The following is a 14,507-nucleotide window of genomic DNA, read 5'->3' as shown; positions in this document are numbered from 1 at the left end:
GGCGCGAAGCTTCCGGCTCGGCCCCAGGCTCCCACGGCGCGCGGGGAGGCTGAGGAGCGGCAGCGGGTGTGCATGGAGGCCGCCCCCCCCCCCCAAGGCGCACCCCAGGCAGGGCCTGGAGCCTCCCACCGTCACCCTCCCGGGCTGCAGAGGAGGCGTGCAGCCCTGGGCGCGGCTAGGGCCGAGCGGTCATGATGTGGGGGCGCTGGAGGGCGCGGTTGGGGGCTGCCTCCCGGCAGGGCGATCAGAACAGAGGACGCAAGCGCCCGCCGACCTGGCCACCAAGCCCTGCCCAGCGACCTGCTCCGGGGCGGCGGGGAGCGCAGGACCCAGGCCGTGTGGGGCGCGCTCCGCGGAGACCCTGTCACTCCAGCCCCTGGCGTAGGGGTGTCATATTTTTCCCGGCACACGTCGCCTCCCGGCCGACTTCCTTAAACACGTGCCCCTCGGGTCACACGACCCTGCCGCCCCCATCCGAGACCCCGGCGCAGAGGAAGGCGCGCGCAACCCAGACCCTGGTCCCGAGCATCTGGAGCCGCGTCCCCACGTCCGCCCCGCGCGCGCACACTCACACGCGCTCACACTCACACTCACGCGGCGCAGACCCCGCCCGCGCCCCGCCCCACCCCGGCCCCTGCAGGCGGCCCCTCCGGCGCGCGGCCCTGGGGGGCGGGCGGGAAGCGGCTCGGGCTCATTTGATTTTCCCGCAGTCCCGGAGCCCCGGAGCCCGAGCCCCGGCCGAGGAGGGGGCGCTCGCAGCCGCCACCCGCGCCGAGACCCCCGCGAGAGGCAGCGCAGTCTGGGCGCCGGGCTCCGCGCTCCAGCGCCCCCGCCCGCGACCCCCCCCGTCCCCGCCCCCGCCCGCGCTCGCGCCCCGCCCGTCTGCTGCCCACGCCCCCTCCGCGCGCCGCTCCTGCCCTGGCCGCGCAGCCCGGCTCTGGAGTTGGGGAAAGCCCAGGCTCCGCCGCTGGAGGAGGCGTGCAGGAATTGACTAATTCGGGCCGGGGGCGCGGTGGGTGATGGAGCAGCCCGAGGACATGGCGTCGCTGAGCGAGTTCGACTCCTTGGCGGGCAGCATCCCCGCCACCAAGGTGGAGATCACCGTGTCCTGCAGGTGAGTCCCCCTGCCCCGCCCCTGGGCCCGAGCCGGGCCGCTGCCTCCGTCCCCGCCGACGCCGAAGGAGCCCCCTTCCCTGAATGTCCTCGCTCCGGGACCCCCGCCCCCGCCCGGCTGCGGTGAGGACGGCAGGTGGGACGCCAGGCGGGGGTCACATCCCGGAAAGTTTGCGCTCCGGGCTGAGGCTTCAGGACAGCGGGGGACACCGGAACCAGGTCCGGGCGCCCTGGGGGAGGGGAGCTGGTGAGAGGGTTCCCGGGGTCTCGGCTCCGGACGCCTCCCGCGACCCCCTCGCCAAATCCAGAAGTGAGGGCTTTGCCCCTGCGGGGGCCCAGCCCCTCCCTGCTCCCTCCTCGCTCCTCCGCTTCCCGCCTCTACCCAGCATCCTCATCCTCTCTCCCGCCCCTGCAGTCCTGACCCCAACCTTCCAGTCTTCCCTCACCTGCAGACCCAGAAGAGACAGGGCTGGCCTGACTCGTTCCTGCCCAGGTGTGGGAACCTGAAGCAACTGAAAGCGGCACCCGTTAAAAACCAATAACTTGGGTCAAACCCTTAAGCCAAAGGAATGGGACCCTGAAATTTCAGAGTCCGTCAGGGGAAGACTAGAGGTGTCTGTGGTCTGCCATCCCCCCAGATCCTTAGTCACGCCCTCTACGGGCTGGTTCTCCCCAAGTGCAGGAGCTGAGGGGGGCTGCTCCAGGTATAAGGGGGCGGGGGTGGGGGAGGTCCCTGTTTCAGCCACTCTGTGGCTGCCCTAGGGACAGGGCTTTGCTGGGACCTGGAGGGGCATGTCACCCCGGCACGGTCCACCTCGAGGGCCCCCAAGACGCCACCTCCCCATAACCGGCAGGATTTCCAGAGCCCTGGCTGAGGCCTTTTCCCCCTACCCGCCATGTTCCAGGTCACACGCTTCGGCCAGACTCTTCGAGGCGAGGCCCCGTATGAAACGGTATCAAACGTCGTGACACTGGGGAGTTGTGGTTAGAGCTGGAGACACTGAGCTGGGCTCTGCCCCTCGGAGCCACTGTCACCGTGCTGGGGACTCCTGGTGGCCCGTCAGCTCCTCTCCTTCTCCTCCTCAGCCCCGAGCGCTACTAAGCCTGCCTTTTCTCCCCAGAGCCCCTCCCAGCCTTCAGTCATGGGTCCCCTCTGGCTCCCCCTTGAACAGTCCATTCAGCGGGGTGCAGGCTTCGCTCCTCCTCCATGTCCCCCTCTTGGAAGGCGTCATCTCACCCCAGACCCCAGCTCGAAAAGCCCGGCCCAGGCTGCGGGTCACTTGCATGCCGTTGAGGACCCTCCGAAGCCATCCCAGGGTGCACACTCAGCCCCCTCCCCAGAGCGGCGCATCCCTCTGCGGCAGGAGCTGAGGTGACAGGTGACAGCGAGGCGTGTGGAAGTAGACATCCTGTAAAGGAGACTCTGAGTCCTCACTTGGGGCCAACTGGAAGCCTCGCTGTCCCCATTTGTCAAGTACCTGTCCTCAGGAGGGCACTAAGGCTTGGAACCGTGCTTGGCACATAGGCACACATACTGTTGGCAGGAGCAGAGGAGCACAGAGCATCTGTCATACAGCTTTGTGCTTGTTTGGCACACAGTAGGTGCTCAATAAGTAGCTAAGATGATTGCCTGGTCATGCTCCACCCAGCCTGTCAGTTCCCTGGAAGTGGAGGTGTCCAAAGAATGTACCCGCCTGGGACAGACGGGCCTGGGGACACAGCTGTCCCTGGAGGATGCAGTGCTGGGGTTGACTGGGGTGACCATCAACCCGATGAGCACCTGGCCCTGCTCCTGCTCTCCAGGAAGTGAGCGGCTGGAGATGGTTTTTGGTGAGGTGCCATCAGGAGGGAGGAGTCGCTGGGACAGGTGGGAAGTAAGAGGGGCAGTCTGGGTGGCCTTGAAAGCGTAGCTCCATCTCTGCTTCAGCAGGGGCCCAGTCACTCTCCAGGTTCTGGGAGTCAGGTGGGGAGAGGAGAGAGGAAGGAGGAAAAGGAGGAGAGGGCGTGGGGAGAGGGAAGTGCAGAGCAGTTTTCTCCAGCACTCTGCTCTGGACATTGGTTAGAGTCAAGTCTCCCATCCCAGGGCCCAGGAGAGGCGGCCTGAGCATCTGGGGGACCCCTGCTGGTGGGTAGAGGGGTGGGCAGCTGTGGGGAGGGCCTGGGGCTGCAGGGGATCATGGCTCCCCCTCTGCTGCCTTCCCCTTCTGCTCCCCATGGGGTTCTGGCCACCCCTTCTCTGCTCTACCTGGGGGGAAGCCGGCTACCTTGAGCCTGGCCTGGGGCTCTCCTAGCTGAGCAAGGCTCCCTGCTGTGGGCACGGGGCACCAACGAACCCGGCCATGGCTCTGGGGAAAGCAGACGACACCATAGGGTGGACATGTTCAGGCCCCTGGTTCATGTGGGTGATGCCATGGGCTCATCCATAATCCAGACCCACAGTTATTTTTCCTGACTTTGGTAAATCCTGGGCCAAAGAGCAGAAAGCCTTTGGTTATTTGGCACGGTGGTTAAGAATGGAAGCCCTGGCATTTGTCTACTGTGTTCAGACTAGCTCTGGGAAAGCTACTTAGCCATTTTGTGGCTCAGTTTCCCCCTCTGTAAAAGAAGCATAACAATTGTTATCAGTTGTGAGGCTTAATCCATGGTGAGTGATTTATGTTATCTATTATTTGACATCTGGAAGTAAATATTCGTCTCTGCAGCTGGGTATCAAGGTTTGTTTGCGTTCTGGACATAAGAGGTAGATTTTTTGTGTTTGGTTTTGTGTTTTGTGTGGGGTTTTTTGTTTTTTTCGGTACCGGGGATTGAACTCAGGACCTTGTGCTTGAGAGGCAGGCAAGGTACACTGAGCTAAATCCCTGGCCCTGTTTTGGGTTTTTGAGACAGGGTCTCACTATGTAGTTCAGTTTGGCCTTGAACTCACTATGTTGTCCAGGCTGGCCTTCAGCTTGTGATGATCCTCCTGCCTCAGCCTCCCAAGTGTTGGGATTCTACAGGTGTGTGGCACCACGCCCAGCTTAGAGATGGCTCTGAGTGGATCGGGCAGATGGTTTGTGCACCTAGATATCAGCAGACACTGTAGAAAATGTGACTTCACAGACCCTCCTCCTTCCAGCCAAAAGCTGTCCATCCCCTGGTGGTTGGTCCCAGACCTTTCCTACATTCGGGGCTGCTCTGCAGACCTGTCAGATCTTCCATCCCGTGCACCTCCCGGGCCCTGTTAGTTTTCAGGTATCTGTGCCTCTGTCGTCCGATGCAGGATCTGGGCCAGCATGTTGTTTAGAAAGAGAGATCTGCATTTTTAATGTAATGGGAAACCTTTGCACTGGGGCAGGATCCTGCTGGAAAAGCACACACAGATCCGCAGGGGCACGGGGTCCTGGCTCTCTGACTCCCATGGAAGAGACGGAGCAGGGGAGAGGCCAGCGGCTGCCTGGAGTCTCTGACAGCAGCCTCTGCCCCCGAGGGCACACCTGGTGGGTAGCTGCTGTCTCCGGGCAGAGACACGACTGTGCTGTCTGTGCAGGTTGGCAATCGTTCCGCTGCCCTGGGCCTCTCAGGAGGGGTGTGAATCGGCTCCCAGCCCTTTCTCCTGAAAGGCAGGGAAGGGGCTACGGGGACCAAGGGCCCCACAGCTGTCAAACCCAGCGCTGTGAAAAGAGGTTCTTTAACCCCAGACTAAGCCAGGCTGCTCTGTGTTGCGGAGCCATGGCAGTGACGCCAGTGCATTATCCAGTGCTTACTACGCCCTGGGTGCTCGGCCTCTCAACGGCTGCCCGTCCTGGTTCTGTAGATCCATCCGAGGCCCCGGTTCAGCCCTGCTCGGGGTCTCAGTAGCTGACAGCTAGGTGTCCGCAGGGTTCTGATCTCAAGTTGTTGGCAGAATTCAGTTCCTTGCAGCTGCAAGGTGACAGCTGTGTTTTCTTGCTGGCTTCAAACAGTGACTTGGCCCTGAGAAGTGGTTCCCTGGTCCCGCCAAGTGGTCCTTTGGGGACTGCAAAGCCAGAGGGACCTGACTCCTCGCTGAGGTCCCAGGTAACAGTGAATCTGTAATCATGGGAGCGAATGACCTGTCGCCTTTCACATCCCATGACCCAGTCCTGGTTGCCTGAGCAACAGTCCCATGCCCCTGGGCGAGGGGACTACTCAGGCCTGTTCTTGGGGGGCGGGCACCTAAGGACCACTTTACATTTCTGCCTGCCACCCCCCCCCCCGTACCTTCTTTACTTCACAATGCTCCTGTGAGACAGGGAGTAGTATTTTCTCTATTTGTTGATTAGGAAATCAGTGCTCAGAGATGTTAAGGGACCCACCCAAGGATACACAGCCAATACATTTTTGGGGAGGGGAGCCAAGTCCAGTTTCCCTGGACCTCAAAACCTTGAAGGTTTTTTTTTTGGTACCGGGGATCGAACTCGGGTCCTTGTGCTTGCAAGGCAGGCAGCGGAACCACTGAGCTAAATCCCCGGCCCCCTTGAAGATTTCTTGAGGTTGGGGGTGGGGTCTCCATGGAGACCATGGACGGGCCTGGGCACCAGCACTATGGGAGGTATGAGCCAGTGCTCAGGATCACTCCTCTCCAGCCTGCGTCTCCCTGTCCCAGTCCAAGGTCCTTGATGGAGATGACCCACCACGGGGAGTGCAAGGCAGGGAGGAAGCAGGGAAAGGAGGCTGGACAGCTCCGTGGTGGGGAGGAGTCGATTTCTTAGGAGTGCTTCAGCTGGAAGTGACAGAAAATCTGACTAGTAATGTAAGCCTGAGAGATTTTTTTGTTTTTTGGGACGAGGTCTTGCTCTGCAGTTCAGGCAGGCCTTGAACTCACTTCGTAGCCCAGGCTGGCCTCAAACTTGTGGCAATCCTCCTGCCTCAGCCTCCCATGTGCTGGGATTACAGGCATGCACCACCATGCCTGCAAGCCTGAGAGATTTGCTTTTCTCTGATCACAGTGAGTCAAGCTAAGTTATCTCAGAGGCTGGGGATTTAGCTCAGTGGTGCCAGCGTCTGCCTCGCCTGCCTCGCAAGCTCAAGGTCCCGAGTTTGATCCCTGGTACCAAAAAAAGAAAAAGCTAAGTTATCTTGGACTGTTTCATCAGCTCTCGTTTACCATGGAGGACCCAACTGTAGTTCTCCTCGGCTATCATACCCACAATGGACCTCATTCCACTGTGGGGCTGCCTCTGCTCCAGGTATCTCAACCACATCCAAGAATGGGAAACAAGATATGGAGTTAAAAATGTTTTTATCAAAAAGCACAGTCCCTCCCAAGATCTCTTAGCAGATTTTCCTTTCTATTTTACTGGCCAAAGCTGATCGATGCTACCCCTAGCCAAAGATAGAGGTCATGCACTGGGATTTCAGGGGTCTGTATCAGCTCTGAACCGGTGTGGATTCAGGTAGCAGGAAGAGTGGGGAATGCTTGCTGGAGGTGCAGCCATGGCTTCTGGTGAAAGGAAGCTTTCCACACGTCCTCACTGGCTACTGAGCTCCCTGCAGCTAAAAGAGGCCCAGGGTTGGCATCCGGGGGCCTGACTCCTCAGCTCTTCCTGCAGGCAGTGAACCACCAGCGTTAGGTGACAGGTGACAAGTTCATCTAGACTCCTGACTGCCTGTCTTCCTGCTCATTTCTCAGGCAAGAAAAGGCTTAGTGTTTTCAGAGCAGCACAAGGTGCCTTTGGGTATTGATGGATCCTGGCCAGGACCCCGGAAGTCTGCAGTTCCTGGCTTCCCTTCTCTGAGACCCTAGCCAGGTTTCAGAGGCTCTCCGGCCTCAGTCTGTCTGTTATGGTTCTGTCTGAACGTCCCCCATGAGCCTCATGCAGTCTCAAGCAGGGCTTTTGCATTCTGGGGCTCACAGCAACTTCCTGCTAGGAGATGAAGTCCCTGGGGGTGTGGCCTGGAAGGTTCCCTCTCCCTTCCCAGCTTCCCCCTGGTCTGCTTCCTGTCCGACATGCCCCAAGGAGCTCTCCTCCGCCAGGCCCCTCTGCCATGGCTTCCTGCATGGAGCTGGCTGACTATGGACTGAAATGTGGGCCAAAATAAACTTCTCCTTCCTTTAGTTTGTGGGTATCGGGATTTTGTCCAAGCAGGAAGGGGTGTAAAGATGGCTCTGATCTCCTTTACAATGCTGGGAGGACTGGTGTGGCTGTGCCCTGTCGATCATTATGAATTCAGGAGAGATGCAGTCTCTGGAGGTCTGTATGAGGTGGAATGTGCTAAATAAGCGCCACAGTAATAACAGGGGTCAGTAACTGGATGCTCCTGATAGGTTCTTTTGTGTGATCATTGCTGCTGATCTGCATTTGCTATCGAGAGTCCTGAGTGGTGAGGCTATAGTAGATGGAACTCGTGAGGGATAGGGTGAACATAAAGACACTTTTTTTGTTTTGGTGCCGGGGATCCAACTCATGACCTTGTGCTTGTGAAGCAGGCGCCGGAACCACTGAGCTAAATCCCCAGCCCCAAGACACTTTTTTTTTAAGCAATGACATCTGATAGGGATGAACACTGTGTGAGGAAGTCCATTGTTGTTGGAGATATTTGGACAGGACAAGCATGTAACGTTGAGCTGAGATCCAAAGGGAGGATCTAGGAAGGATGAAGAACAAGTGCAAAGGCCCTGTAGCAGAAAGATCGTGAGATGCCTGCCAAATTGCAGGGAGACCATGGTGGCTGGAAGAGTGTGAGCAATGGGGAACCGAAGAGGATGGGGTCAGAGAGGAAGTGGGGATGCAGATAACAGCCTGGAGAAACCTTCCGAAGGACTTGGTGACTGGGAAGGAGCGACACAGGGAGAGGAATGGAGGTGATCGCTGCCCTTCTGCTTCCAGCCACCCCATGAGGCAGGGAAGCGACCCAGGCACAGAGAGGAAGCTGGGAGGGAGCAGCCGGCGCAGGGCAACAGAACTGCCCTGTGGCCGCGTCAGGGACTCCTGCTTGGGTACACGGAGGCCAGAGTGATTGCGCTCTGCTTGGTCACGCAGCTTGAGGGGGACAGCTGTGGCGATCATTAACCCTGAGGCACGGAGCCCCAGATAGGCAATGCGCTAACCATGTGAAATTGCCTCCTAGACCCTGGCCAGGCTGCGTGGCAGGAGCGGGCCGGGGGAGCAGCAGGGACCCGGCTGGCCACAAGGGCTAAGGGTGGCCTGGGTTTTGGTGACGCAGGTGATCTTTCTCACCTCCAGAGGGCTGGAGCTGTGGAGTCTGAATCTGCCCTGCCTGGAGGATGCGGTGACGCTCACCGGCTGGCACTGAGGTGGAGGGCAGACAGCGTGGCACAGGTCTTGGGCCCCGACAGAGGCTCTGTGCAGGTTGCATGTGTGATTAGTGTCTCTGTGTCCCACCTGACTCGCCAGATGCTTGGTGTTAAGCTGCTCCATAGACAGGCGGGCTGGTGCTGCAGGGACCCTCGGGGCTGGGTCTCTGTGGGTCAGGATTCCTGTTGCTGCTTGGCATAGGCTGCTCCCTCGGGTCCTGCTTCAGCGGGGCGTGGGGAGTGGGGAGGGGCCCAAGTGGGGCTTCCCTAATGCTGCAGCTGTCCTGTCGGCCTTTACTGAGCACTTCCTGTACACCTGGCCCTAAACTGCCACCTAGCGTGTGCCTCACACTGCTCTACCTGCTTTGAGTATGTGAACCCCGTTAATCCCAGCAAAACCCAGGAGGGATGAAGTGGCTGGGCTGAGGTCTCACAGCTAGAGGGGGCGGGGCTGGTGTGGGACCCAGCAGTCAGGCTCCAAATCTGCTCCCGAGCTCCGCCCCCCCAGAGTTTGGGGGGGGGGGTGGTGGCCAGGGGGGTCTGGGGAAGAAGAGAAACCAGATTTTTTTCCCGATGTCTTGGGAATCTGAAAGCACATCTGTGTGTGTGAACCCATATGCCATGGGCCCAGAGTCAGGTCCACGGCACCCACCGAGGGTCCCTGGCTGGGGAAGGCAAGGGCGCTGTCTCTTCCTGCGCTGCCATCTGTGTTGAGGCAGCATTGTGGGCTCATGGGCTGTGTAGGGACGGCCGGGGAGGTGTGGGTCATGCGGCTCCCAGTCCAGTCGAGGCAACATCCCCACTGCCAGCCTCTCCCAGGGAGATGTCACCTGTGGGGGCCCTGATCCCGCCTTTCAGTGCCCTCTGCCTTTGCTGGGACCCGGGTGACCCCTGATCTCACAGCGCCTCTGAATTGCTCTTGGTTCCTTGGGGGGAGCAGGAGCAGAGGGGCCCGGCTCTGCTTTCCTGGCCTTGATTTGGGAACAAAAGAAGCCAAGCTCCAGGCTGCTGAGCGGACAGCTGAAGGGTTTTATGCTCTTTTGGTGGAAAAAAATACATTTTTCCTGTTGGAAAAAAAAGTGTCTCTTTGAGCTCTCCTAAAACAGAAATCGGAGAGGAAGCACTTTCGGTCTGGAGTCACCTTCCGTTCTGAGGCGCTTTGTCTTTTGCTGGAATCAAGGCAGACACCCCCCCCCTCCCTGCCCCTAAGCTGCACAGCCGGGTGCCAGCCCGGGCCAGTGGGGTGCCCATCTGCACCCGCGGGTCTCACTCAGACTCCCCAGCCACCCCTGTGTCATTGCATCTGAGGCTCCTGAGGACTGGGTGATGTATATCAGATGGTTTCCAAGTGACAGCTGCCAGATTCCCACAGGCCCCCTGGTCTTGGGGACAGCGCTGCAGCTGGGGTGACTCGCGTCTGGGCCCGGCCTGGCATCAGAGTTCGCCATTTGTTGGCACCAGGCTCTGCTACGTCTGCCTGTCCGTCTGTCTGTCTGTCTTTGGCTTGCACCCAGGGTGGGGGCAGGGCGGTGGGACTGACTCTGGGGTCAGGTTGCCCCACAAGCTGTCACTGCTGAGGGCTTCGGCGATGGTGACTCAGGGCCTTTCTGTCTCTGCCGCTGCTGAGGGGCGTGGCTACTTCCCGCCTCTCCCGGGCAGAGGAGATGGTCGCCAGGAGCTGGCCATGAGGGAGCAGTGGCAGCAGGGCTGACCATTTCTCTCCCCTGGAAAGGGACCTGTGGGGGCATGGGATGCCAGGGGCCAGGCACCTGGGAGGGAGGCGGAGAAGCTGAGGGTGGGAGGAGGCTGTGGACTTGTGTGGCCCCCAACCCCGCCCTTTGGCTGGTGCTGCCCTTGGGAGCATAGACTTTGTGGCACTTGAGCAGCAGCGAGAGGAAGGCTTCGTGTGTCCAGAAGGCACAGAGGGGACAGGCTAGAGGCCTGAGACTGATGGCATGGAGTCCCTGTGTGGTGAGGCATAGCAGGTGCACAGGACATGACCCCTCTGCCTGGAGAGCAGCCCGGGACCCGGGAGCTGCCATTTGCCACACTCTGAGCTGCACCCAGGGCTGGGGGCGGGTGAGTGGGGGCTGGTGTTGTGGGAGGCGGGGTCGCTCAGCGCCTGCTCACAGACCTTTCTGTCTGCTGTGCCTTCCAGTGGGACCGCTGGGGCCTTGGGTTATCGCCCGGCCTGGGGGACCCAGCACATCCCCCGGGAGGTGAACTGCATCACTTCTCCAGAACAGACAGAACCTGGAATAAACTGAGTCCTGAGAGAGTGAGGGGTGGGGATTGAGTGTGCGATTTAATTGACTGACTGAGGCAAAGAAGTGATGAAAGCAGACTCTAGAAAGGGCTTGGCTGGTGAGAGGCCTGAGGTCCCGGGGAGGAGCTCAGTGCCACAGAGAGGGGGCAGGGAGGGGCACCCAGCAGCTTCAGACAGGGGACCTGGAGCCGCTCCCAGCCTGGCAGTTCCTTGGTTAATGAAAGTTTGCCCCACAAGCCGCCTTCTCTTACTGTGTTGGCTGAGGCCAGGCCCAAGGGAACTTCTGAGCAGGGACTGGCCTGCACCCTAGGCCCCTCCCTGCCCTCAGCCTGCTGACTCCTCCTCTCTCCCCTTTCAGGAACCTCTTGGACAAAGACATGTTTTCCAAGTCTGACCCACGTAAGTCCTGCTGTGATGGGTAACAGCGACAGCAGCAGCCTCAGGACCAATGGCGGGAGCACTCAGCATGCGCTTGGCTCTGTCCTGCGCGTCAGGGCTGCTGAGTGCTCCAGACCAGGAGGACTTGGGGCTTCCCTTTCCGCCTCCTCCTTGGGATGCCCCAGAACGACACAGCGGGCTGGGAAGGGTGGAGGTGTCTGGGGCCCAAAGGCTTCAGTCCTAGAACACTTCTGAGTCCGAGTGGCTGTGATCTGGCAGTACAAGCGCTGCTTTGGGGGTGCAAGGGCCTAGCCTTGACCGGCGCTGCCCCTGTGCAACTTTGGATAGGTATTCAGCCTCTTCTGAGCCTCACTTTCCCCATCCGGGAAGCAGAGACCTTGCCGGCTCTAAAGGTGGCAGGTGCTCTGCCACCCAGGCCTCCCCACGGGGGTCTTGCCTTCCTCCTGGCCCTCGTGTTGACCCTTTCTTTCCTTTTCTCTGCAGTGTGTGTCATGTATACTCAAGGGATGGAGAACAAGCAGTGGCGGGAGGTAGGTTCACCCCTTTCCCTTCCCACGGATGCCTCGGGTCCCCAGATGGCCTGGAGAGACTCCAGAAGTGTCCTACCTGCCAGGCCCAAGCCCCTGTGGAGGCAGCAAGGGAGGTGGAGCGTGGGCAGGAGATTCCTGTCCTGGGGAGCCCCAGTCAGAGGGTCTGAGGGAGACAGCGAGTCCAGGCCCATGGGGACTCCCTTGGTCCTGGGTTCAGAAACACAGCTGAGCTCCCAGGAGAGGACAGGGAGGGGCCCCGGGCGTCCCTGTGCCTCCCTTCCCTGGAGGCAAGGTGAGGGAGGGACGCTGTTCCCTCTCTGGAGGGAGGTTCAGTTGCTTGCTGGGTCTCGGAGCTGCAGTTGGTGTCCTGTGGCCCTCACAGCCACCTTGGGTGGGTGGAAGCTGAACTCGATCCTCCTGGTGATCCAGAGAGGCTCATGCCTGGGACAGGAGGTGCCTGGACCGAGGCTGTGGCCTCCTGGCCTTGGCAGCCCTGCCCCAGGCCCTGTCCACCGTGCCTAGGGCTCCAGTTGGAGACTTGGCTGGGACCTTGTCAGCCCTGCTCTGTCCCACACCAGACTTGGAGGGAGAAAATGGCTGGAAGGGGTGAATTTGCACTGGGAAAGCCGCAGGAAATATTCCAGAGGGTCTGGGCTGAAATGACATTGTTCTCTGTTCCCCATGTTAAGCCTGCTGAAGCATAAACTGGATTGCTAGGAAACGTTTAGCCTACTTAAGTGAGCTAATTACTGCTGAGGCCTTTGGCCGAGCTTCCCAGGAACCTGGAATGTGCTAATGTGCTCGTGATTCATGAAGGGAGTCAGGGAGGGCATCAGGAAGGGCGGTGAACCGTTCATTACATTCTGTAACTGAGACTTGGCTGCCTTCGGTTCTGTGCGTCTACTCTTCTGGGGGTGCGGGGTCTAGCCTTGACCGAGCTCTGACCACACACGCCCCCAGGTGGACCAGAGAAGACAGGTGGCCTGGATGTCCCCTGGAGCCCCTGGGTGCATCCTTCTGTGCAGCTGGGTGCTGGGGAAAAGAGGGAGATGGGTGGAGAGAAGACAGTCGCTGAGAGGGAGAGTCGGGGAGACCCATGTGGATGCTGAGAGATCCTGAGAGGAATCGCAGAGAGGCGGAGTCTGGCCGGAAGGCGATGGGAGTTTGAAGAACTGGAGTTACAGCCAGGATGCTGCACTTGGGTAAACTGTTCTGACAGGTTGTTGGGGTTTTTTCATTGGCATTTGACTCTCAGCAGAAGCTGGCTTGTGGGTGTGTGGAGTGGAGCGGAGGAGCAGTGGGTGGGAAGGGACTGTGGATGTCTCTGCCTCAGCCTCCTGGTCCAACAGAGAGGGAGAACTGGCCTTGGGGTGTGGAGTCAGAGGCCGGGTGCAGGGCCATTGGTGTGCACTTGGAGGACCTCGGTGAGGAGCACTAGTGACAGTGGTGGCATTCGAAGGGAGAGGCCTGGAGGAGCAGGGGACCCACGTCCTGTGCAGTCAGGGTTGGAATAAAGGGGTGGGAGAGTGTCAGTCAGCTTCCTGTCACTGCAACAAAATACCCGAGACACGGACATGCAGAGAGGAAAGGTTTGTTTTGGCTGCAGTGTCGGAGGTCCTGGTCCATGGTCATCCAGCTCCATAGCTCCAAGCTGTGGTGGGATCAAAACTACTCACATCAGGTACCAAGAGAAAGACCAGATTGGTGTCCCACCGTGCCGTCCAAGGTCACTTCCAGGGACCTAACTCCCTGGGCCCCACCGCCTCGGCACCCTGAGGACCAGGCCTTTAGCTCATGCACCTGTAGGGGACATTCATGGTGTGAATGACAGCAGCAGGGTCTAAGGAAACCAGGAGGCTGGTAACTCACGGGTGGCAGTTGTGGGAGCTGTGACTGGCCCAGGCTGGGGATGTATGAGGGGTGATTTGCGGGACCCCCAGGAGGACACTGGAGAGGGGCTGGGGCCTCCATGGGGGATACAGCGAGTCCCAGCCAGTCCCTCGCTTCCCATCCTCTGACCTCAGGGTCACTGCACCGTCCTCCCAGGTGCCAAGCAGCGAGCAGGGCAGCCGGACACAGGCACAGAGGCGCCCAACGAGGCCTTCGGGCAGCTGAGTGTGGCTGGTGCAGGGCTGGGGCTGGGAGACACGGGCAGGGTCCACCGAGGGGTCTCAGCTGCCTGAGCCGGGGGTCACGATGGCCTAGCCGGGGGCTCCCTGGAGGTCACAGAGGCTGGCCCCCTTCCTGAGAGGGTGGCAGCCACCCTTACCAGTAGACAGCAGTCACTTCCTGCCTCTCACCTGCTGCTCCTTGCCCTTGGGGGTAAATCGCCTCTGGGGCCCAGAATCTTGGCCCGGAGGGAGTCCTCCGGTGAGCAGGGGGCCAGGTGAGTGGTGGCTGCTCTCGCAGCCCTGGCTGCCAGGTTTCAGCTGATTTTAACCATTTGGGTCATTTTGATGCCTTCTGAGAAAGCCCCATCTTCCCAGCACCTAAATCTGTCACTACGTTTTATGAAAATTGACTCCAGATGTAATTGTAGCCCAGGAAATCAAGCATTATTTGCATCAAGCCCTGCCGGGACCTTCTGCACTCCCTGGGAAGGCCGTATGGCCTGGAAGGAAGCGTCCCAGACGCACTGTCACCGGGAGAGGGAGGTCCACGAGCCCCCTCCGTCTCCTCTAGGAAAGTGGGGGTGCCAGTTGCTGCTCCTCCCTCACCAGGTAGCTGTTCTGGGGCTGAAGAGCCCTTGGGAAGGTGGGGATGGGAACCATGGAATCTTAGGGTGTCACACCGGTCACCACACCCACCAGTTCCTGCTCCATCTAGTTTTGAGCAACCCCAGCTGCAGTTTAACATTTTCCCACCAGGTGGGAAGAGGATTCATCTCCAGATATTCAGGATGGTTCCCTGAGGGCAGCTTGCTAGGGGCCTCTGTTTCCCTTTG

General features: G+C 59.7%; 1 protein-coding gene across 13 annotated transcripts in view; it reads left to right on the top strand.

The window, feature by feature from the left end:
• The first annotated feature begins 876 nt into the window (after positions 1-876).
• The window catches only part of Cpne5 (copine 5), a 66,657-nt gene continuing 53,026 nt past the window's right edge, over positions 877-14,507 (top strand). For 5 of the 13 annotated variants that reach the window (XM_087184448.1, XM_013072963.3, XM_021259906.2 and 2 more), the window contains exons 1-3: positions 2,044-2,066; positions 10,993-11,033; positions 11,517-11,563. In XM_087184448.1, coding sequence (XP_087040574.1) covers positions 2,059-2,066; positions 10,993-11,033; positions 11,517-11,563 — 96 coding nt within the window. In that variant the 5' untranslated portion in view covers positions 2,044-2,058. Of the gene's footprint in view, positions 1,115-2,043; positions 2,067-10,020; positions 10,448-10,992; positions 11,361-11,516; positions 11,564-14,507 lie in introns of those variants that run through there. The other 8 variants (XM_004846676.4, XM_021259907.2, XM_087184449.1 and 5 more) reach the window with 8 other exon arrangements.

Source organism: Heterocephalus glaber, unplaced genomic scaffold, assembly GCF_053883595.1.
Source record: "Heterocephalus glaber isolate CG9 unplaced genomic scaffold, H.glaber_assembly_v1.0 deba00001497, whole genome shotgun sequence".
Classification (NCBI taxonomy): domain Eukaryota; kingdom Metazoa; phylum Chordata; class Mammalia; order Rodentia; family Bathyergidae; genus Heterocephalus; species Heterocephalus glaber.
Note: the sequence above shows the minus strand (reverse complement) of the source record. Positions and strands in the feature narration are given on the sequence as shown.